This window comes from Mustela erminea, chromosome 6 (genome assembly GCF_009829155.1).
Source record: "Mustela erminea isolate mMusErm1 chromosome 6, mMusErm1.Pri, whole genome shotgun sequence".
Classification (NCBI taxonomy): Eukaryota; Metazoa; Chordata; class Mammalia; order Carnivora; family Mustelidae; genus Mustela; species Mustela erminea.
The window spans coordinates 17,233,241-17,259,006 of NC_045619.1; the positions used below are offsets into that span (position 1 = coordinate 17,233,241).

At 42.6% G+C, this 25,766-nt stretch overlaps 1 protein-coding gene across 1 annotated transcript in view; it reads right to left on the reverse strand.

Moving 5' to 3' along the window:
- Positions 1-440: 440 nt before the first annotated feature.
- LOC116592906 (thioredoxin reductase 1, cytoplasmic) overlaps positions 441-25,766 on the reverse strand; it is a 63,714-nt gene continuing 38,388 nt past the window's right edge. Inside the window, exons 11-15 of the mRNA XM_032346538.1 lie at positions 24,397-24,553; positions 19,172-19,279; positions 16,188-16,283; positions 12,485-12,619; positions 441-2,103 (exon numbers count right to left, since the gene is read on the reverse strand). Coding sequence (XP_032202429.1) covers positions 2,041-2,103; positions 12,485-12,619; positions 16,188-16,283; positions 19,172-19,279; positions 24,397-24,553 — 559 coding nt within the window. The 3' untranslated portion in view covers positions 441-2,040. The remainder of the gene's footprint in view (positions 2,104-12,484; positions 12,620-16,187; positions 16,284-19,171; positions 19,280-24,396; positions 24,554-25,766) is intronic.

Consider the following 25,766-nt stretch of genomic DNA (forward strand, 5'->3'; position numbering starts at 1 on the left):
CAGAAACACTAAAACATAAACCCCCACGGCCTCCATGAAGCTTCTTCGGCAGTGAGTTGTCGTCATCGTGAGTTGTCGTCATCGTGAGTTGTCGTCATCGTGAGTTGTCGTCATCGTCAACACCAAACCCGAACTCCGTCCCGCACGCAGTAAGAAGGCCAACGCGGGGGATATTAATACCTTTTAATGTTTCACATTGTTTTCCAGAAGATATATAACAAAATACATAGAATTTAATATGAATCATGAATCTCAGTACAGTGGGCAATTATAGAATGTAAATAAGACAAGCCGATAAAGTATAATCCTTCTTATGGGGGCCAAACATTCCATTCCACTAAGAGAGAATCACAACATGATTAGGCACGAACATATCATACTGCCTATTGTTCTAACTTCTGAGACTGGCAGGCTTGGAGGGGAAAAAAAAAAAAAATTAAAAAAATAAATAAAACTGAACAGTCAACTACCTCAGTTTCCCCCCATTCTCCTTCTGGTCTACAAAGAACTGCATGGGTGAGGGCCTGAGGCAGAGCCGCAGGGGCAGGGTGAGGCACTCTGCTGACGAAGTGCCAGGCAGACGCAGACGTTCCCTGAGGTGACCAAGAAATGTACTGTGGATCAGCCACTTGGCGTTGCCACCAAGAATCCGGGCTGAGGGGAGGGGTGACCTGCTGGCGGGAGACCTGATAGCCACAGCACAAGTTTCAAATCCAACTTCGAGAGGGACAAGGTGGTCCACACGTAGTCCTGGAAGAGTCCGCACATTCACGCACAAATCTAGAGCTGCGGAGCTAATCCCTCTCCGTCACCTACAAGCTGCAAAGCTAATGGAGCATAAACACTTCCGCCACGATTCCGCCAGGACCAGTCATTCATTGAACAGAAAAAAGTCAAAACCATTTGGTTTTTAAATGAAAATCCTTCACATCCACCTGTGGTCAAAAATAATAACTTATGACATTAAGAGCTTCCTTAAAAAAGCAATTACCACAAAAGAGTTAAATCATTAAGTGTGGGAAGACCTATTTTCCTATGAATGCAGCTCACAGGAAGGGACAGATACAAAGCACACGTGAAAAGTAAGGCCGTGATAGTCTGTGTTTTTAGCTTAAAGCTAAAGTTACCCCAAAAAAGTATTACACAAGTTAAATGTTTCTTACTGCAAAAGAGCTCACTTAGACCAACACAAACTATATAAAGGAAAACATTTATTGTTTTTCCCTGTTTAAGGTGCAACTCTGCCTCCCTGCTGAATCCTGGTGGGAATCCCCCTCCAGTGGCAGCTCACATGCTGGAGATTACTTCCAACAGGCCGGCCAAGGGGCTACCTCCTTTCCTAAACACAGTCAGAACTGAAAATAGTCGGTGACACAGGGCATGGAGCAAACGTGGCCAGATTCAACCCTAACTGTACTTGTTCTGACACAGAACTCATCAGGGGAGACCCTGCTAAACAGTCGGTCACAGGGAACAGGACCCGGGAATCCTGGGGCAGTTCTCTCGTGTGGGACAAGCCTACACAGCTTCCAAAGGACCAGATCGCGCCTCCCGTGCACAAGGCATCTTACTTGCATACTCCAGCCAAGACTGGCTTTTGGACAAAAATCGACCACTAACACTTCTCATTTCTAGTATCATTCACACCTTGGAGGAAAAAAGAAAAAAAGAATCAACAGTAGAAAGCTTAACAGTGAGAATCAGCAAACCCACGAAGGGAAGGTCATGCTGAAACTGCTCGACAGCTGTTCCGTCACTGCCCACCACACGGGCTTGAGGTCAGCAACTTCATGGACGCACCGCACCGATGCCCTGCCGAGTGTCAGTTCCAGTCCATCACGGTGACCCCAGTGGGACGCTGCCCGTCTTCCACACACCACCTGTTACCCAGGAGATCCAAGGGGGCCTTGGGAGCTGTGAGCACAGGACATGCAGGTGCCAAAGTCCAAGACCCTTCCTAAAACCTCCCCTTGGATTTGGGCAAGGAAACACGGTGGTGGTCTGGAGTGTCAGCGGCAGCATCCTCACTGGGGCTTAACCTCAGCAGCCAGCCTGTAGGATGTTTCCCCCAGAGCGCTTGGTCACCGACAGAGTTGTGAACACCTGCGGGGAGGAGAGAGCAGGAGATTTTCAGACACAGGAGCACACGAGCTTAACAGGGAGCAGAGCAGGTAACACCGTAGCCGTCAAGAGTGACTTAGGGACTACTTAAAATGAATACAGCAGGAAAGTAACATGACCAAGGATATCACAACTTCTCCAGATAAAAGGGTAAAAACATTTAAAACCAAGGTGAAAGAGACAAAAACTTAACTTATATTAACTTTATATTACCATGGGCGTGATTAAAGCAATGAAACGCATCACCCCAAGTTGCTTGTCAATTCTCTAAAAGAAACGCATAGTGGGAGAGTCTGGATACGCAGAAAGGCATAACGTACTCGGTTACAAACACCCGTGTGCATGCTCACCTTGGGGATTACAAACGTGGTTAGAGCCCCTGTGCACGCCCCTTCCCTGTCAGTGCTTACCACTCCTCTAACATCTCCTGCACATCTTCTGGGGGTTTTTAAAGACTTTACCCCTAAATAGCAAAATGACGTATGTACTCTTCGGCCCCCTGCTTCCTTGGCTCTGACCTGCATTTCTGTAATTCAGTCACCCATACGGGTACAAAGAGCTCTAATTCTTCTACTCTGCACTGAACAGTATTCAATTAACTACAGCATTCTATGTACACTGTATACCACAGAACCCAATTATTCAAACAGTGAATATATTACCAATTACATATCCAGGCTCCTGTATTACTAATATGTTATTTGCAATATACTCTGTGACATTCTAGCAGTCTCCCTGCACCCACAGCTAAGGTACAATTGCTGGGTTGGAGGGTCACTTCTATGGGACTGGATTCCCAAGGTGCCAGGCCAACTGATACTACAGAGGAGCCTGTCTCCTGTCACATCCCTGAAAACATCTGGTGCTTGTGGATCTAGAGCATCTATTCACAAAAACAACGATTCTACAGTGAGCAAAGTCTACTCACAGATTAAAATACACGGAAATTATACTGATCTTAATACAGCAGACTTATAGTAGACCCAGGAATCTCATTTTTAGCATGAGTCCCAAGAGATACATTCTAATGCAGGCTTGTTTTATAGTAGAATTTCTTGTGGAACACCAATGCAGGCAATGCACTGGGAATTTCTGGCAAAATCCAAAGTCTAGAAGTCGTCTGCATGGTAAACTAACCAGCAGTTGCTTATCTTCCTAAGTTTTACCAAACAGGAACCCTATGGTCAAAATTTTTAAAAACGTATACTCGTACATATTTAGAAACAGATTTTCATTCGTGGTCGAATGGAGTAATCGGTACCAAACCAGCTCTCTGGACAAATCTCATGGAACTACTTTAGACACCAGACAACAGGAAATCACCCAAAAAGGGGGAACAAGGTGAGCCTTCAACAGTCCTAGCTTTCTACCCAGAAGCATTTAAAAGACACTGGTGCAGCCCAGAGAGAGCACAGACATCTCGGGGACTTGGAGAAACGGAGTGGAGACTGGGGAGGCCGAGGTGGCTGGGATCTGTGGGGCCAAATGCCCAAGAGGAGGCAGCTACCCAGAGAAAGAACTGTCCCTTCATCTCTGCCTGAATACCAAGCTATGTACATCCCGGTGGCAGGACCCCAGGAGCCAGAGAAGCACCACCAGAGCTGCAAACTGAACCAGCAACAGAACCCACTCAGGGCTGGGAAACGTTCCAGTTTGCACCAATTGCAGTCAAGAGACTTCTCTGGGCCCCTGGAGCCATCAGGAGCGATCTCAGAAAGCCCCATCTAAAAACAGGGCTAGCCCCAGAGTAAAAGCTACTCTAGACTACCCTAAAAAAGCTTAAAGACAAGCTTCCAGAGGATCAAGTGATCTACTGGGACGTTAACCACTGACGACAAGAAAACCCAGTCCTCTTTAAAGACAACAAAACCCAGGTACTTGGCATAGACTCAAAGTACTAAACGATGAGGGGAAAGAAAAGAAAGAAACCTGTCAACCTAGAATTCTATGGTCAACAAAAACTTCCCTCCTCCATGAAGAAAGCAAAATGGAGACATTGCAGACAAACAAAAGCTAAGCGACTTTGTCACTATCAGACCTACACTAATGTTACAAAAATGTTACCTAGACCTACAAAAATGCTACCGGAGGGTCTTCTGGCTCAGGGAAATGCAACCAGAGGGTAACAAGCCTCTAACTCACCACCCCGGGCTAGCCCAACTCTTCTAAGCCCCACCCCTCCTTGTAGCAGGCTGGGCTCTGGGTCCCAGTCCTCAAGTTCTTATTTCCTGTGTCACCTGAACCCACCCCTTTTTATTCTTGACCTTGCCTTTTCCATTGGTTCTTCCTTCTGGCCTTTTAAACTGGCTCACATTGCATTAATTAAAAAAAACAAAAACAAAAACAAAAACAAAACCACCTCTCCCTCGACCTTGTGATCATCTCTACTACCACCGTCTCTTATCCTCTTTACAGACTAAATCTTAAGCTGTTGGTACTTACAGTCTATTTTGATTCCTCATTTCACTGAAATCTGGCTTCGGTCCCAGCCACACCCATGGGTCATCAAGAACCCTCTGACTGCCAAACCCAGAGGGCACCTTGCAGTCTTCCCTTCACACAGCCCTCTGTAACACTTCTTGTCACTCCTCTCTCGTCCCATGAGAATGACCGTGGCTTCTCCCGCCGTGGCACGGAGGCCCGCTGAACTCCCATCTCGCCCAGCTCGCAGGCCAGCTATGCTGCACCAATGCCGCCACTGAGGCCGGGAGGCACTGCCCCAGGCTTCCGCCCCAGCTCTCCCCAACTCAGACACCCTCACGTTGTATCTCATTCAGTCCACTCTCCCTTTTAGGCACCATCTCTCCAGCCACTGTGTCCCTCCTGAACCACCCACCAGTAAGACCTAACAAACACCTCTTCCTGGACACTTCCAACCCACCCTGTCCCAGACCCGCACCTCCCTCTCCCTTCATCCAGCAGCTCTCAGTGACGGCCATCACCAGGCCACACATCTGCAATGGACGCTGCTCCTGTCTCTATTCCTGCTGATAAGCAATTATGAGGTTTACATAGCTGCTTCTCTGTCGTATCTGGTTGCTCTTTGTGGTAACACAGACACTTAACTCACATCTTAAAATTCTGATTAAACTATCGGGAAGTTTTTGCTCATTTCCAAAACAGCCTCATGAAGACCTGTTGTGTGGATCACACAATATACACTTTCACCCTATTAGACATGAGGCGCCCAGGGCCTGCTTTGGCTGGGATCATGGATGGAAGCAGGAAGCATCGCTTCGTAACCATGTGAGCACCAAGGTGTGCTCACCTACACCTCCTTCCCCTCTGTGACTTAGCCAGAGACGCCCTGGGAAGGGGCTCCTCCTACCAGTTGGGCCCTGGAGGGAAGGGAGCGAGTGCGGCTGACCCAGGACGACCACGGGGCACCGGCACGGGAAAGACCTGTTTTTATAAGCAAAACACCACCACCCCCACCCAGACTGTCCATCTGTACTGCCCAGTCATGAAAATGTAGAGGGCTTTGAGTTCATAAATATAGAAGCATATTTGGTTACTGAGAACAATGAAGATTTCAAGCCAAACCTTACTGGTCACACCAAGCAGGCTGGAGGGAACAGCATTAAGTTTCTGTGGAGTGCAACTGGCCTCCCCTACACCCAGGCTGACCCTCGCCAGCCACTAAGTCTTCCTGAGATGGGAGGCCAGGGCTCGTTTGAGAGAGTTCCGTGAGGAAACTGTACTCATCGAGTACCCACGTCTGCGCTGGCGCACCTGGACACACCTGGGCAAACGTTCTGGTCAGCTACCCCCTTGATTCCTGAGAAGTAACTGGTTTCCCAGCTTTTAATATAAAGACAAAAGAGCAAAGAAATCAAGGCCACTTTGACGTATGCAGGTCAAAGCAATAGGAATCAGCACCCAAACTACTTTTGAATAAAAGGAGAAAAACTTTTGTGTAAAAGAGGAACAAACCAAAAAACAAACAAAACAAACAAAACAAAACAGAACATTACTGAGAAAAGTAGTGACAAAAGCCTTTTTAACCTCTTTTATACCAATATATGGTACATATTGTTATGTACAATATGTAACATATATATGGTGTGTGTATGTATACATATGGTATATATATACCAATATTATAAGCATCTTAAAAAATTCAAACCCAAGTAATAATAGACAGTATTTTAAAACATTAAAAATATGAAGCCGGGGGCGTCTGGGTGGCTCAGTGGGTTAAAGCCTCTGCCTTCGGCTCAGGTCATGATCCCAGGGTCCTGGAATCAAGCCCCACATCGGGCTCCCTGTTCAGCAGGGAGTCTGCTTCCCTTCCTCCCTCTCTGCCTGCTTGTGATCTCTCTCTGTCAAATAAATAAATTTAAAAATCTTAAAAAAAAAGAAAAGAAAAGAAAACCCATCAAAAATACAGAATGTTTTTTAAAGAATTTTTAAAAAGCGCTTATCTGTTTGTCTTGTATTGACAACATGGTCATGGTAAAGATGTGGAAAAGCCAAAGTGCCACACTGCTGATCAGTCTAAATGAGAAAAAAAAAAAAAAGATAAGGTGAATTTTTGCAAGATTTAAAAAAATTTTTTTAAGGATTATTTATTTATTTGAGAGACAGAGAGTGGGAGAGAGCGAGCGCGCAGGCACACGTACAAGCTGAAGGAAGAGGGAGCCAGCTTCCAGCTGAGCAGAGAGCCCGATGTGGGACTTATCATGACCTGAGCTGAAGGCAGTTGCTCAACCAACTGAGCCACCCGGGCGCCCTTATTTTTACAAGATTTTTGTGTGCATGTAGCCTCTTTAGAATTTTCATAAAAACACATCTTTTTAAAATGAACACAGAGGCCACCCCTGCATGCTTCTCTGTGCCAGCACGAAGAACACGTACAAAGGTCAAGTGCTGCTGTTAGGCACGCCCCTCACCTTCAGATCCGCCACCGCCGCCCCATCTCACAAGCCCCCCTACTCCAGGCTGCGATCATGTTGAAAACTAAAATTTTTGATGTTCAGCACAAAGACTGACTTAAAAACATTTCACTGGGGTCTTTCCTAATGCTCTCTCCTCATGGCCTATTATTTTTCCCCTACAAATAAACGTGGTTAGTCGAAATTACTACTCTAAATGATGTGCAGTCATCTTCCTACTCAATTACTGCTGCTCAGAAATCCCGAATAAATCAGCACCTCGCTATCTTCACACTGAATAACGCTAATGCACAGACAATGCTCCAGGCGTTAAGATTCCCTCCCCACTACCCACACTGACACCAAAGAGATCTCAGTCAAAACAACAGTATACCCTCCTTCTAGAGCAGTTCCTCAACTGAGGAATCTGCCAACTCTTCTCACTAATGACACTTCAGAACCAAAGGCTGGTTGCTCAACTGCGGGGGTTCTGTTATCAGAACGCCATGAAGAGCACTCAGTGACTCACTCCGCAAACCACCCACCACTGGCCCAGAGCTGTGGCTCGTTCTCAACACTTTAAAACAGTGCTCGGGACCAGTTTTTAACTTATTATTACCTCTAATTCAACCCATGGACTGGCATTGGTGAAATCCAATAAAAATGTATTAGAAAATAAAATTTTAAAAGGCATGTAAAATTAAACGCCAAGCTCCGATACGGTCAGAGAGCTTGTCAAGTTCCTACCCCACCCTTGTTCCCTTCTGCCCGGATCTCACGTGGACGGGTAACACTGTGGGCGGCACATCTCAACAGCATAAAGCCAGACACGGGAAAGTACTGGATCTGGTAGCTAACTGAATGATTGTCCAAGTCAGACCTACCATCTAACACAGAAAAAGTAATCCCTTAAAGCTCCCTACAAATCAGATTTCACTTTCCCTTGTTCAAGATGCTGTAAAAAAATACTTCCATGGTTGGGAGAACAGAAAACTTTGGTTTCTCAAAATCTGATTTGCAAGCAAGTAGTACTTACTGAGGGAGGAGGAAAAAAAAAAAAAAAAACACTTCCCTCTGGCCTGAATGGAAGAAAATAACTGTAAATCATATAACTAATAAGAAGTTTGTATCTAAAAAATACAGAGAATTCATACAATTCAATAGCAAAAAATCAAATACAATTAAGAAACAAGCAGGTCTGCACAGACATTTTTCCAAAGACATCCGAATGGTCAACAAGTATATGAAAAAATGTTCCACGTTATTAATCATCAGGGAAATGCAAATCAAAACTAAAATGAGACACCAGCTCACACCTATTAGTAAGGATATTAACAAAAAGGAAAGAATTAAGTGTTGGCGAGGATGTGGAGAAAAGGGAACCATGTGCACTGCTGGGGGAAATACAAGTTGTTGCAACCACTATGGAAAACAATACGGAGGTTCCTTAAAAAGAGAACTATCTATATGATCCAGGAAGTCCAATATTGGGTATGTGCCCCCCCCAAAACAAAAAAGACCAATTTGAAAAGGTATCTGCACCAGGGCACCTGGGTGGCTCAGTCAGTTAAGCAACCGCCTTCAGCTCAGGTTATGATCCCAGGGTCCTGGGATTGAGTCCTGCATCAGGCTCTTCGCTCAGTGGCGGGGGAGTCTGCTTCTCCCTCTGCCCACAACCCCCCACCGTCACTTATGCTCTCTCTCTCACTTACTCTCTCCCTCAAATAAATATATAAAATCTTACAAACAACAACAGCAACAACAATAAAAACTCAGAGAAAACAGACTGGTGGTTGCAAGAGGCAGGGCTGGTAGGCAGCAAAAATGGGGATGAACTATTTTCTTCTTGTTTCTGTTTTTAAATAAAGGTTTTTTTATGATTTTATTTTTAAGTAATCTCTATACCCAACATGTGGCTTGAACTCATGGCCCTGAGATCAAGAGTCACATGCTCTTCTGCTGAGCAGCCGGGCCCCAGGAGAGAAGCTTTTTCCCAGTAAGCACCTCTCCCCACCCCACCCCCAGCCCCCTCAGGAAATGCTGTAAGGATGACCTTGAGTGAAGCCACATCTTCTTCTTCTTCTTTTTTTTTTTTTAGATTTATTTATTTGACAGACAGAGATCCTAAGTAGGCAGAGAGGCACGCAGAGAGAGAGAGGGGAAAGCAGGCTCCCTGCTGAGCAGAGAGCCCGATGCGGGGCTTGATCCCAGGACCCTGAGATCATGACCCGAGCCAAGGCAGAGGCTTAACCCACTGAGCCACCCAGGCGCCCCGAAGCCACATCTTCTAATAATGCAATTCCGGGGAGAACCCAGCCTAGACAAACTGCACAGCGCGGCTCACCAACCCTATGACTGCAGCACCACCTCTGTTTTAGCTACTGTGGAAACTAAGGTGGCTGAAAAGCTTGGTGCTGTGGCCAGGCCTGTCTCCCACACAGTCGTGTTGCCACCAGGAAAATCATGTCCATTTCTTGAATTCCATGTCCAACACTGTGGAAGGGATGAGGAAGTGGAGAGCCATCTGCACAGTCTCTGAAGCCAGACTGGTTGGGTGTGAATCCGGGTTCTCCCAGTTCCGAGCTGGAGAACCAGGGACAAGTTATTCAACCTCCCTGTCCTCCATTCCCCATCTGTCAAATGGAGCAATGACTGCCCCCCACCCAGGGAATTCTTATAAGGACCCCGCAGAGAGCAGACTGCCTGACACACAGAGGAAGGCCTGACGAACACCGCCGCTAGGTTCGGCATCACTCCCCGGAACCTGCTTCAAGCCACAGCTGCCCATCACTCCCACCTCTTCCCTGTCCCACTTGCCGTCAGTTGGCAAGAACCACGAAGCCCACTTCCTATTTCTTTCCCAAACGTATCAAGGTCTCCCGCTGCCCAGTCCCTCCTCCTCCCTTACTTCCCAATATGCTGCTCTGGTCCAGTAGGTCCAAGACCACAACGTAGCCAGGGACTGATTTCTTTCCACAATGCAAATCATCACATTACCCCCCGAGCTAACCTTCTCTCGGCCGAACCCCAATGCCCCAAGTATAAAGCCCCAAAACACCCTACCTTGGTTTACAAGGCTATGACCTAGCATAATTATTTCCCCCTCTCTCTGGACTCTGCAAACTACAGCAGTACTAAGGGCTTTCCAGTTCCATGAAGGAACAGGACCTCTCTCACAGAGCCTTGTCTTTGGTGCTCCCTCTGACTAGCTAACTACAACACATCCCACTCGTGGTAGACAAGAACTAAATCCTCAACCGTCCTGCCCGCCGCGTCCCTACCCCAGACACCACTCTGGACTGATCCTGATCTGGGGGCTCGACCCCCTAAACTGCAACCAGTCCCTTACTCAGCTGCCTCCTGCTCTGTCTTAATCTCATCTAAAACCCCTGCTCTAGCCTCACAAGCACCCAGTATGGTGCCACACACATAACTGCACATGAAGTATGTTCGCAGACAGACCACCCAATTTTTCTCTCATTAGTCAACATTTTTTAAGCCCTATCAAATCAATGCAGCCTCCAAGCTTGAAAGTCACAGGAGAACCAACAGATGGAGATGTACAGCAGCAAATGCTTACAGAGGTCCCCAGATGTGCCAGGTCCACCAGGGAGAAGAGGCCTTTGGCTGACCTGCTTGCAGGCAGGGGCCTCAGAAAGACACCCTACCTCTTTGGCACACCTCTCTGCCCAGCCCGCAGTCCTCCTGCCAGATGCCCCCCCACTCACCGCTGCTGGGCCACCACACAGACAGGGGAATTGGTCTTCTCATCAGCCCAGCGAGAGCTAAACTCAGATTTACAAAGTTCGACACTCACATATGCAAGCTGAGAAGTCATCTTTTCATCCATGTCAGAGATAACTGCTGTCATTTTTTAGTATCTCGAACTGGTTTTTAAAGTGTAAATACACTCACTGTTGTGGGTTAAATCTCCCAGAAAGATATCCTCAAGTCATAACCTCTGACCCCTGTCAACATGGCCTTATTTGGGTAATACCAGCTGGACTTGAGCGGCTACTCCAATGACCAACGTCCTGACACAGACACACAGGAGGCAAGGCCGTGCACATGAAGACGGAAGTGGAGACTGCAACGATGCAGGACTGAGCCAAGGACAGCCAAGGACGCCAGCAACCACCAGAAGTTTGGAAGAGGCCAGGTAAGACCCTTCTCAAGAGCCCCACCAGGGAGCATGGGCCTGCTAACACCTTGATTTCAGACTTCCTGCCTCCAGAACTATGCAAGAATAAATTTCTGTTGTGTTAGGCCACCCAGTGTGTGGTACTTGGTTACCACAAGTCTTTTTAAAGCATTATATTATATACTAATATTTATCTCATAGAACATGTTTTTTGAAAAAAAATGAACTTAGTTGGTTCCTTCCTGAGGCAGACAGTCATTTCACTGAACAAAAAAGATACATTGTACAATCTTTAGGAACTTCAATCTGGACTCTCTTTCAATCTGGGGGTCATATTTTTAAAAGATCAGTTCTATTTCCCCCAAACAGAAGTTTTCTATGAATAATGCCCTGGTCACTACACGCATTAATATTTTATACATCTATTAATCATCTATTAATACAGAGGAGGATCCTATCCCTGATCATAGAAAGGGCAAAGCAGAAAGAAACCAAAACATTTTTCCAGGTCTTAAAGTTGGCCTTTCACACACTCAGCAAAGAGTTCAGTTGTGTGAGGGCAAAAAGAGCAGAGATCAACCAGGTAACAGGCTGTAAAACAAAACCAGGCACGAGTGAGCACACGAGCGTGAAAGCACACGTCCACCCCAGAAACCGTGGACTCCGCGGCCAGTTAACAGCTACGATTTTCAGCTCCACAGCTGAGGTGGTCTAATACAAGCTACCTCCTCTCAGCCTCCGCCGTGGCCTCCAAAGTAGACACACTTTTGGTTTACAAGGATGGCTTCACAGTAAGCAGGACAACATTCAACTCTTGCATGATCCCAGACAAGCATAAGATACACTGAGAGTCAGAGGCCCAGAGCGGTCAAGTTCCACTTCTCGTGTCATTTGCCATCTTTTAAAAAAGCATCCATTTCAAGTCTCATCCTTTGATACCAAAACTAAAGAGGCAGACATCATCTAGCCTTGAGGTGGCTCTGGGGTAACAGGATTGAAGCTCTTTCTGGGTATGAATGTCACTATTTTCGAATGCCATGAAAATAATTTAGGAGACATGATAAAATTTAAGGCATATCTCTATAAATAAATCACTGCCATCATTTTTACCATTAGCATGAAACTACTATCCAGCTCACACAAGAAACGAAAGTATCTGAAAAAGGAAAAATCCTTTCTAGAGACAGGGCTCCTTTTGAGGTATTCCATTATGAATTAAACTGAAAGGAGGTACAGCAGTAGCTCAACTACAGCAGAAAGACACTAACTTCAGAGTCCTGGACTTGCCCCTTGCAAGCCGGTGCCATTGTACATTCTGAACAGAGCTGTCAAAGTGCAGGAGACCCACCTCCGCGCACACAGGATGGATGCCGATGGTACTGTCCAACTGCTTTTTCGTCAGCCCACACTTCAGGGCAGCTGCAAAGCCTTGTGTCACTTCTCCAGCATTCGGACCCAGTATGTGGAAGCCCACAACACGTTCCTAAGATGTAAAATAAAGGAATACAGTTACATTGATTCTTTCCCTCTTAACAACCTAGAATGTGGACCTGGTCTATTCTAAAAACCCTGATCAGAAATGATTAAAAACTTGTATTAATACTTGCTAAAAGTGACTTAGGCTGGAGATACTCCAACAGGGGACCAGTAGAGTGTGGTAGTTATAAGCAAACAAGAAGGGAGAAAAAAGAGTCAGCCTTGAGCAATGAGAAAGGAAATCATTAAAAGCAAACATATCTACAACTCCATAAGCAACAAAATGTTCTGGAAAATGTTTTCAAAGGGCAGTTCTGTCCTCATCTCCTCTATCTGGCTGCCTCAAAGCTCCAGATAAACTACGTGGGATAGCTGTAACATTTAAAAGCAGTCATTTCCGGGTGCCTGGCTGGCTCAGTCGGTAGAGTATGCAACTCTTATCTTGGGGTTGTGAGTTTGAGCCCCATGCTAGGTGTAGAAATGACTTTATAAAAAGTAAAAATCTACAGGGGCCTGGGTGGTGCAGTCAGTTAAGGCATCTGACTCTCAGTTTTGGCTTAGGTCATGATCTCAGGGTTGTGAGGTCAAGCCCCACATTAAACTCCATGCTCAGCATGGACTCTGCTTAGGTCTCTCTCTCGCCCTCCCCTTATTCACCTCCCACCCACTCTTTTGCTCTCTAAAACAAAAAGTCTTTTTTTAAAAATTGGGAAAAAATAAGTAAAAGCAGTTGTTTAAATTAAAAAATCATCTTAACTAAGGCTTTGGAGGTAGAAAGAATAGTTAGACTTAAAACTCTTCCAATCTGAAACCATTTCTGAAACAAACAGAGAACAATGTTGGCAACTCTGAATAAACTCTAAATCCCAAACTCCAGATACCTCTGCCAAAGGGCTGAGAAATCTGGTGCATTCTAATGTTCAGACTTCCTGACTGAGCGATTCCACCTCCTCACCACAAATAAGGCACCTCAGGCTGCTGGGTTCACAGCCTTACCTAAGGTTCAATCATGGCCTGGAAAACAATCAGGAAGGTTGTCCTGTTGCCAAAGTACTGTAATAACATTCCTCCTTGAAATCTTGCATTATTTATCCTGCCCATTGTGGGTTTAGTATATGGATAAAGCACTAAACACACTGCACTTAAAATATACTAGATTTATGCTTAATAATATGGATAGATCTCAAAGAAAGGATTTTTTTAAAAAGTTGCAGGCTTCTGAGGGGACCACTCTTATACCACAGTGCATAATGCTTACGGATACATAACGGGCAGCAAACGTAAAAACAGGAACAGGTGAGGCACTCACATCAAAACAGTGTTGCTTCGGGGGCTGGGGATGAGTACAGGATCGAGAAGGAATACCAAAGACTACACGCGCATAGGGTAATGCTTAAGAGCATGGGATCTACACTGCCTGGGATTAGTTCCAACTCTGCTATGAAGGAGGTAAGTGAGCTGAGCACAGTCACTTAACCTCCCGGTGCTTCGGCTTCCTCATGAACAGAAAGGGTGGAACAAGAGTACACGCCTCACAGGACTACCTCACAGGACTACATAAGAAAGAAGTTCATACACGTGGCCCTCCAAGTAGTACACGGTACAGAGTAAGTACTCTGTAACATCCATTGTTACAAATTTCTTCTGTGAAGGTTTCTCTCTTATAAGAGAAAGGCTCTAAAGCAAACACACCAGAGTGTGACCATTCTTTGAATCTGGATGGTCAGTACTTTCCCCATCTTCCTGTAAATGTTAGTATTTCATGTAAGAAAAGAATAAAAGCCTGGCAAATAAGCACTGGAAAAACCAAGCACAGGTAGACACTATGAAGTGACTGACTCAAAATGAACAAAGCATATGCCTCAAGGATGGTCAAGTTCTAGAAGCATGCTTTTGTTTAAGACTGCTCATTACAGATGAATGACAAGTATTCACCTTTTCTAATACTATTTTTGTGTCTGAAAATAACTGAAAAGAATATCAACCTCCTTATCGCCTCGACCATTTTAATTAAGATGGGCTCATTAGCAGTGAAAACTATTTTTCATATTATATTTAAAAAGTGTCATTTGAGGGGTGCCTGGGTGGATCAGTCAGTTGAGCATCTGCCTTCAGCTCAGGTCACAACCCCAGGGTCCAGAAATAGAGCCCCGAGGCTGCTGTTACTCCTCTGCTAGCACTCTCTCTCACATGCTCTCCCAAATAAATAAAATCTTAATAAAGTGTTACTTGAACAAATGACACAACAGTGAAAAAAAGACAACAGACCACATACAGGGAAAACAGATTTGCTTGGTCTGAAGGAAAATGTGGCGGTTTCATCGACTGCTCCAAGCAACAAACAAGTGAACGATCTCCTGTTTGAGGGAGACCCCAGACAGCTGGAGAGAACATCGCACACCTTCCCTTTTCGTCTAAAGCAGGATTGATAGTTAATGTATACTCAAAACACTTTAAATGATAAAAGCTATGTGTGCAAAGGAAATAAGTGCATAAAATTGTTCTTTATGTCAACAGCATCCTAGTGCCTTCATTTACTAAATGCATCTAGAATGATCCTTTTCATGGGAGAATCAGATTTTCCTATACTGCTCTCTGAGGCAGTAGTTTCTCAACAGGGTATATGTTCAATTATAATTATATTCAAATTATTCAAATCCCCAAATAAGAAAAGTCAATTTATTTGGCTTTTAACTATGGATTCTTTAGCATGATTTACATTTTTACTCACACTTTTTTCTTTTTAAAGGTAAGATCCCAGCTAAGTTAAAAATACCAGTTCTCTTCAGATACAATCCACAAGTATGTGTGTGTACATGCATGTGTTCTGAGTATGGGAACGGCAGCCAAAAAAGACAGAAAATCCAAGCATGTCTTCAATCACTTTATAGGCATGGAAGTAAGTCCTGTGAGGTCAAGGAGTTTGCCCACAGGCTTTTTGTTACCGGTTGTTACATTCAGCACTCACCAATGAAATCTTAAATCAGAACCCAATTAAGAGCTCTTCCTAGGGGCACCTGGGTGGCTCCGTGAGTTAAAGCCTCTGCCTTCGACTCAGGTCATGATCCCAGGGTCCTGGGATCGAGCCTGCTTCCCCCTCTCTCTCTGCCTGCCATTCTGCCCACTTGTAACTTCTCTCTCTCTGTGTGTGTCAAATAAATAAAAAATATCTTTAAAAAAAAAAAAAAGAGCTCTTCCCGCTGCACTTTCTCATTAGGGCCAGCTGCTTAGGATATAAACATGTGTTACTCCTGTTCTTTTTCATTTTCTCATTATTCCTAGAAGTCACTGACTTCATGGCTTTTTATGAACACACACAGTTCTAAGTCGTTTCTGTGGTCTGTGCTCGCAAGGTTGGGGGGCCTCTTGAACCTGTGCAGGGACCCCAGTTGAGGACGCTGAGAGCAGACCAAGTGGTGTCACTGTGGCCCTTGCCCTCAGTGTCCACACGGCTGGAAAGACCAACTAGTAAACTACTACAGGAATGCATGCCCATGATGTGATTAAAATAGAATTACATATTAAAAACAAAATGAAGTTACTGAAAAAAAGGATTCAATGAGCATTTCACTTACATTGTCTTTGATATTACAGATTACTTTTGCATAACATTTGTTGTTATCTCTTGATGGAATTGTCCACTCCAACGGCCAGAAGTAACTATGGTAAACCTGAGAAGATAAACAAACAATTTCAGACCCATTATCTTAAGAAGTATGTTTGTCAAACACCAGCTGTGGATTAAAAATACTGGAGGCTCTTTGATACTCAGACTTTCATTAAATAATAAGATCCATGCAATAAATAGGAATTTGGTCAGATAGTAAATGACCTTAAACTTGTTATCAGGCCCCTTTGCTACAGGCTCATCCCTTAATTATATCTCAATCTCAGAAAAGTAAACCTTAAGTAATAATAACAACAGAAAGCAAGCAAACGAGAGAAAGAAGCCAGGTAATTACTTGCTGTCTTACATCAAAAAAACAAGAGAAAAAAATAACCCAACACTATCTTGCACAGGAATGACAACTTTGGGCAAGACACAAGTAAGGCGCCAGGAGCAATTACAGCAATTATCCAGTTCCTTCCTTGATGCTTCCAAAGACATTCCCTCCTTTGGAGGAATTTATAATTCACCGAAAGCAATGAAGACAACAAGGAGGGAGGCAGGGAAGATGAGAGGCGGAAGGGCGCAGGTATCTTGACTGATGCTTCATGAACTTAAATCTGGTGACTACAGAGATTTTTTTTTCCACCTTCAGCTGCCAGGCTTAATTCAAAACATATATGGTTGGCTACCCCCCCCTTTTAAAAAAGATTTTGTTTATTTATTTGACAGAGATCACAAGTAGGTAGAGAGGCAGGCGGGGGTGTGGGAGGGGAAGCAGGCTCCCCGCCGAGTAGAGAGCATGATGTGGGGCTCGATCCCATGACCCTGGGATCGAACCCCACATCAGGCTCCCTGCTCGGCGGGGAGCCTGCTTCCCCCTCTGTCTCTGCCTGCCTCTCTGCCTACTTGTGATTTCTGACGGTCAAATAAATAAATAAAATCTTAAAAAAAAATTTTTTTTTTAACATACCGATTATGTAGCCATTACAGTAAGTGTTCTTTGATGTTATAATACAATGTGAACTTTAAAAAAAAAAAATGTGGGTTACAAAACTGAATACATAGCGTCATAGTATCACAATAATTAAACAGGGAAAAGATGGTTAAAGAAATTACCCCAAATTGCTAACAACTGCTGTGTTACCAACACAGATGTATGGATAACTGTTTCCTATTTCCATTTTCAAAATTTCAACTCAAATGCATTACTTTTATTTATTTATCTTAAAGATGTTGTTTCTTTATTTGAGAGAGTCAGAGATGCAGAGTGAGCAGAGCAGGGAGGAGAGGGAGAAGCAGGCTCCCCAGGGAGCAGGGAGCCCAACTCAGGGCTCAATCCCAGGACTATGGGATCATGACCTGAGCTGAAGCCTGATGCTTAACCGACTGAGCCACCCAGGCGCCCCAAAGGCATTACTTTTATAATGAAAAATGCAAATTCTAATAAAATGAAAGCCAAAGCCTGTCAAGAAAAATGAAATACATATTAAGAACCTTAAAACAGGGGTGCCTGGGTGGCTCAGTGGGCTAAGCCTCTGTTTTTGGCTCAGGTCACGATCTCAGGGTCCTGGGATCGAGCCTCGCATCGGGTTCTCTGCTCACCAGGGAGCCTGCTCCCCCGCCCCCCCGCCTTCTCTCTGCCTACTTGTGATCTCTCTTTCTGTCAAATGAATAAATTTTTTAAAAAATCCTTAAAAGAACCTTAAAACTAAGAATATTTTGGTAGGAAAAAAAAAAAAAAGAATCTTTTGGTAGGAATCTATCTTCACAAAATAACCAGAGAAATACAGTGAATTATGAAGATGTTCATTGTTCTATTTATACTACAAACAATGGCTTAACAAATTATTTTAGCACATCCCAAAATACTTATGTCATTCTTAAATAACGCTGTTTTTAGGGTGAAATGCTCATGACCTAACATTAACTGTAAAATAGAACAGAAAATTGCACACAAGACTTATGTACCTGCAATTATACATACACACACATATACACAATATATAAACACACAGAAAGAGACCAGAAGGAAATATGCCAAAATATTAACAGCAGTGATCTCTTTATGAATTACAATTTCCTTTTTTATATTTTCCTAATTTTCCGAACTTCCTATAATGAGGAGATACTATTTTTATAGTCAGAAAATGTTACTCATGCTGTACTAATAAGATCAAGATGTTACATGCTACTGCTAACGCATATAATAAGAAAAAGATAAAGAGATTTAAAATAGGTTTTTATTTCACAAAATTTACTTGGATTTACAAATCTGGTCTTCTGGAAGGTTTTACTGGAACCTTTTCTCCTGAATGATTTAAAGCACCAGTCTCTTTGGGTAGCATTGTATACACAAAAACAGTGTATTTCACATGTATGGTTCCTTGACTGTGGCAAAGTTAGAAGAGGGTAATGGTACCAAAAAACCCAAATGTCACTAATAGAATGGTTGAAATGCTGTTAATTTCCAGTTTTCTTCTTTGTAATTCCCTCTATTTTTCATATTTACAACAATATTGTTTTAACAATAAAAGGAACCAGTAAAAGCGGTTTCAAAAAATGGAAGTATTACTGGGTCAGCTGATAAGACTCAAAAACGGAAGGCAGATCATATCCAAGTGTTCTATCAACATTAAACTTCCTAAAAGTGGTAACTATAATGTGGTTACTTAAGAAATACCCTGTTCACAGGAAACACACACTGAAGAATTAAGGAGTAAAGGGGCATCTAACTTCCTTTCAAAAGGTGCAAGGAAAAAAAACATACAGAGAGATAAAAAGAGAATATGAAAAGTATAAAACAAATGGGCAAAATCTTGACAATACATGAATCTAGATTACAGGTTAATGAAAGGTCTTTGTACAATTTTTCACCTTTTCTGTATGCTTGAAATTACTTTTAACAAAAAGCAGCAGTAACTTAACACAGGCGTAAAGAATATAACTTACCTCAATATTTTCTTCCCCAAATCTCTCCACAGCTTTCTCCTCAGAAAGACCACAGGAACCATATTCCAATGGAGTAAACACAGTTGTTGGAACATTTTCATAGTCACACTGTTTGAGAAGGAAGAAAAGAGTTAATACAGGAGAAATTAGAACTCAAAAAAGGGTATACATCAAAGAGGTTCAAAATCAAGAGGGGAAAGCAGACGAATAAATTTCTACCAAAAAGTAAGGAAGTCGCAACCCCAGGTATAAACCTACTACACGGAGAACCATTAACTCGTGTGGCAGTTGTAACAGAGGTTTGAAATCTGGCAAGATAGTCCTGAACAGGTTCATCTGCCTTCTCCATCCATCTACCAACTGATGTCAACAGTAAGGACACACTTTTTCTCCCTTTATAAAGCAGCCCAAAACAAGATGAGGGTATGCAATGCTCACAGTCTCATATTGGTGACAGGAATTGACAGACTTCTTTGGAAAATCAATTAGGGAATACCAGTTAAGAGCCATAAAAACCTTCTTCGCTAAGAACCCCACTCCTGGAAACCTGTAATTTACTGTACAGAAAAAGCTACATGCTTTAATGGGGATGGCTCCAGTTCTCCTCAACAGTGGTAACATCGTGAGCAGCTTTCAGATGCAAACAGGAAAGTGGCTCTGCAGTATACACTACAGCCACTGAAGTGGAAGGCCACAGAAACAAAGTCACTGGTAGTACTTCCAAAGCATATCTTAATGATGTTAATGGTAGAAATGACAAAGATTCTGAAGTCAAACAAGTTTGTGAAATGCAGGATTAAATAAATAAACCGGGTTCTCTACAATTGATTTCTCAGTCTTCAGTATACTGATACAAAGTGAGGAAGAGATTATGTAAATATCAAATGTGTTTGTAAATGTGATTTGGTAAAAACCTGCAATCACATTTGTACATAGAGGGGAGCCTAAGTAACATTCTGCATTTAAAATATCAGATATTCAATTCCCCTTGAAAATGGTAGGGTAAAATCTTTAAAACCTGTCTCCCTCTAGAAATAACAAATATAATCCTTTTTCTCTAAACAGAACATAAACCCTTGGAACTCTGAATCAAAAGCACAGGCAGACATCCATGGACAGCCATCATGGTGTATCAGGGACCAGAATTACCCTCCAGCTCTCAACAACAAGAAAACCAGACAAAGAGCAGGCAACACTTTCAGACACTGGACAACAGGCAGTGCAGGACTGTGATCCCTGACAGAAGGGAAACAGATGAGGCGAGGCCAGTGGTTTCTTGTTTACTGTCCAGAGCACTAAGAACTGGGGGCAAGAGCAGGGAGCTCAGAGCCCATAAGTGTCTTGAGTCATGGAGACACCTGGAATCAAGCCCCACATCAGGCTCCCTGCTCAGTGGGAAGTCTGCTTCTCCATCTCCCACTCCCCTGCTTGTGGGAAGTTCCCTCTCTTGTTGTGTCTTTCTCTGTCAAATAAATAAATTAATTTAACTTTTTTTTTTTTTTTTAAAAAAAGAACCACTGGAGAGCAGGAGGCCCCCAAATGACCAGAGCTCTTACAGGACTGGAAATAGCTCCTGGTCCCTCAAGTCAGAGTAGAAAGAATTCATAAAGTAAAGAGAATGGGGTAGTGGTAGAACTAAATCAGCCCTAGATATAAAGATGGCTATTGACAGACCCTAAAAAAGCACAAAAGCAAGTCTTACAAAAGGATAAAACTAATTCCACGTAACTTAATGGGCTGCCAGAACAAAATCCAACAATGTATAAAGGAATTCAATAAAACCCAGTACCCGACAATGTAAAATGTACAATGTTCACATCCATCCAAAATAACAAAACACGCGAAGAAGCAAAAACAAGCGAGCCAATACCAATAAGAAAATCAATGAACAGAAACAGACACTGAAAATGAGATGATGGAATCACCAGAGGACAAGCAAATAGAGAAAAACATGAACCCGCTGAGGGGAGAAAAGGAAAACATTTTAAATAAATAAAACTTGTAGAGATCGAAAAAAACTATTTGAAGTGCAAACTACACAATATGGAATTAATAGCCTTAGTGCAGACAATCAGCAAACTTAAAGACATCACGACAGTTCTTGAAAAAAATAGAGAACAGAAACGGGGTTAGGAACATGAAAAGTACATCAGAAGTGAACCAATATTCATTAATTGGAGGCTGAGGGGAAGAAAGGAAGAGGGAAGACAAATGAATGGCTGAATATTTTCCTAATCTGATGAAAAGGATAAATAGATAAATCTAAGAATCTTGACAAGCCCTAAGCAGAATAAATGTAAGGAAAAGAATGCCCTGACTTACAATAATTTAGCAGTAATTGCTAAAACACAGTGATAAAAGGAAATCAGAACAAAGAACAAAGATAAAAATGATAGCCTACTTGTGTTCAGAATCCATGCAACCAAAAGATAACAGACAAATCACTAGCTATTTAAAGAAACACAGTAAATCTAGAACTCTATATAGCAAGAAATATCTTTCAAAAAAACTGGAGGCAAAATAAACTTAAAAACAAAGAAACAACAAGTAGAAAAGGAATTCACCAGGAGCAGACATGCACTAAAATAACTATAAAAGGAAATTCTTCAGGCAGGAAAACAGTGTATCAAATGGAAATCTGGATCCATATAAAAGACAAGTTGTCCCAGGTTTCAAACTGCAGGTTCCAATGGACTTAAATGGATGGACTGTTGTGGCGTAGCCTGGAAAATGTAATCCTTGTCTCCAACACCTCTATTTGGAGAATACACTACACAGTTTTCACAACAATCAACTTAATGAACTTTCAGAATACAACCTATCCTGAAGTTGAAGATACATATACTATGGCTTCTGTATGGTTTTCACATAAAATATTATATATATAAAATATATGTATATTGTTTATTTTTAGTTTTAAAGTAGGCTCCACACCCAACACAGGGCTCGAACTCACAACTCTTGAGATCAAGAGTTGCATGCTCTACCGACTGAGCCAGCCAGGCACCCCTAAAATATTCTATATATACTAAAAAATTGAGTTAACAAATAAAGTACTGCCTTAATAATAAAGTCGCTCATGTTTACTGTTTGTAAAAACAAAAGTATTTCAAGTGTTTGAGAGCAATTCTAAAAAGATCCAAGAAACAACAACTGGTCATTCTGCTGACGTGTTCTGTCATATTGTGCTTTAAACTGGTCTGTGTGTCTTATCATGTGGCTTTTTAAACAAAGGGCTTAGTGGAATGTCCATCATTTCAGGCTGACTCAGCTTTATAGTTTGTTTTCTTTCAGTTTTTGAAATGATAAAAACTTTTCTTCCCTTCATTTGTGTTTCCAAAAGAACCAAGTATTTTATTTAATGGCGAATATTTTTAAGTTTCAGAAGTTTAATTATTATTAAACGTTAAAAATTTTTATTTAAATTTCCCCAATGTGTTTTCCACTTCATTTTATTTAGGAAAATTATGTGTTACATAGATGTTTGCAAATTTGGTGGATTCTTTAATTCTTGAGATATCTTTCCTATCCCCTATTCTTCTATAATCTATACTTGGCAAATCTTTGTTAGGCAATAAATCACCATGATTAAGACAGCAATTCTTACAGTCAGAACTGGACTTCATTTATGCCTGGGCTGCCGCCCAGCCTTGTGACCTCCTACAGTTACCTAATTTCCCTGTACACGTCATCAACCTCCTGGGATGCCCGGAGGCTGAATGAGATAAAGCTTAGGGAGCACTGAGCTCAGTGCCAAGCACGTGGCAAGCACGCACATGTAGCACTTTGTTTCCCTTTCTTCCCAAAGCTCTTGTGAAGTGCTGACGAACAGAGGACAGCAATTTTGGAGGAAGGCACTAACACCCACAGTTCAGTCTGGACTCCCTTAAAATCCCATAATGGTTTTAACTCAGCCAGGTGCTGATGGTAAGCTAAACTTTTCAACAGAAAAGAGATCTTTTCTGAGAGCTGCTCCTTGAGGAGGAGGACAGATACGGATTCTCTCACCTTCTCAGGTATGCGGTAAAATTCTTAACACAGGTTGGGCAAGATTAAAGAGATTATGCAGTTGCTTAAAAAAAAAAAAATGTGTGTGATTTGCCCAAAGGCATTTAACCTAGATATCTACTGGCATTTCCATTTTATTTACTATACTAAAGGACAGAGAGACCAGTGAGATTTCAAACGCAGAGATCTGAACAGCACCTGTTTATAATATAATTCCCTGAATGGTAAAAGCATTTGTCTTATTATTAGAGTTAGACTAAAAATAAGGGGAAAAAAACCCATAAAACAGAACAACAAAACAGCAAGAGAGGGAAGACAAGCAGGGGAGCGGGAGAGGGAGAAGCAGGCTTCCCACTCAGAAGGGAGCCCAATGTGGGGCTTGATCCCAGGACCCGGGGATCATGACCTGGGCCAAAGGCAGATGCTTAATGACTGAGCCACAGAGGTGCCCCTAAAAAAAAAAATCACTTTAGAACATTAATATAACACATTAAACATTCCAAGAGCGGAAGACATATTTTTTAAAATGACAGAGTAATAAAGCCTAAATATTGGTTTAACAGCTTTGCACATTGATACTATTACCTAGATCCCCAAATCCTTTTAAAGTCTAGATAGGTGCCATAAAAGGATTTAGAAAATTATACTTAAATTGGTAATAATGAAATTAATGTAAAATGCAACCATTATGCATATATGGAACACAATAGTGCTGAAATTTGATTAACCGAGGTCATTTATTCCCAGTGTGGTCCCCAGAATGACAATTTTTATAATAAAGTCACAAAGGTACAGCAGACTTAACAATGTCTTGGTTGGAATACAGTTAATAGAGCACAGCTAGGATGCCATCAGCAAGATAGCTAAATTATCCAAGACCTGGAAAACTTCACAGCTACCCCTAACTAGGGAACTGGTAGTACTATTAGTAACAGTATCAATACTGGGGAGCCTGGGCGCTCAGTCAATTAAGTGTCCAACTCCTGGTTTTGGCTCAGATCGTGATCTCATGGGTGGTGAGTTAGAGCCCGGTGCATGGCTCCACGCTCAATACAGAGTCCGCTTGAGATTCTCCCCCGCCCTCTGCCCCTTTCCCACTCACATAGGTTGCACGCACGCTCTCTCTCTCTCTCTCTCTCTCAAATAAATAAATAAATAAATATTTTTTAAAAACAAAACAAAAAAATACCATAAATAGGTGTCAGCCACAAACTCACCTTCACATTGGAGCCAGCATAAAGCCTCTGAGCCAGCAATCTTCCTGCCTGGATTGCTACCGGCGTGAGCTCCAGCTTCCCCTCCAGTATATCCCCAATGGCATAGATGTAAGGCACATTGGTCTGCTCTTCATCTGTGACAGGTATTTTTCCAGTCCTGAAAATTCATTCAGTTAAAATCAATTACCACTATTATGTAGAATAAAATCTCTTTTCTCCCAAAGCAGCCCAAAACTGTGATCCTAGCTAAGGGCAACATTCAAATGCATTAAAAATAAAAATACATGCATACAGGGTGCATAGGTGGCTTAGTCCGTTAAGTATCTGACTCTTGATTTCGACTGGGTCGTGGTCTCAGGGGCATGCGGTCAAGCCCTGCAACAGGCTCCACACTCAGTGCGGGGCCTGTTTAAGATCCCATCTTCCTCCGCCTCTCCCCACCACACCACTACACCCCCAATATGCACACTCTCCCTCTCTAAAAAAAATACATACATACATAAAATAAAATAAAAATTTTTAAAAATACATAAAAATCTTAGAGACAATTCTGGAATAAGAAAACTGTAAGGAACCCTGGAGGAAAACTACAACAGTGGTTAAGAATATGTAGACTCTACAGGTGACAGGCTGGCTGGGTAGAGGAACATACCACTCTTGATCTTGGGGTTGGTTGTGTGACCCCCATGTTGGGTACAGAGATTACTTAAATAAACAAATATTTAAAAAAAAGAAAAAGAAAAAAGAGGGCTCCTGGGTGGCTCAGTTTGTTAAGCAACAGCCTTCATATCAGGTCATGATCCTAGAGTCACAGGATCAAGTTCCCCATCAGGTTCTTGTGCTCCCATTCTGTGTCTCTCAAATAAATAAATAAAGTCTTAAAAAAAAAAAAAAAAAAAAGTGTGGCTCCTAAATAGTAATAACCAGGTCTGTTGCTTATCACCTCTATGATGTTGGAAGGGCTATCTAATATCTCTCAGCTTCGTTTTCCTACCTATAAATGGGAGACACAGTAACGGAAAAACTACCAAGAAGAAAAAGGATATCATCTTCTACCTTAAGGGGCTGTGAGGACTGAATGAAAATGTGTACAAAGTAAGTGTTTACTGTTAACATCACACAAAATCTAAGCTTTGGACCCACTGGAACAAGGCTAGCATGTTTATTAAGTCATCGTAACATTTGGTCTGCTAAATCTTACTGGTGACCTCCTCAACAACTCTGTCTTTTCATCTTAGTAAAAAAAGGAGTAAAACAAAAATCATCATGATCAGATTAGGAAGTCTCTTCTCCAAAATACAGGATATTCCTGAAAGAGGAGAAGCAACCTGTATTTTTACTTCCCCAGACATTCAGCATTCACAGCACTT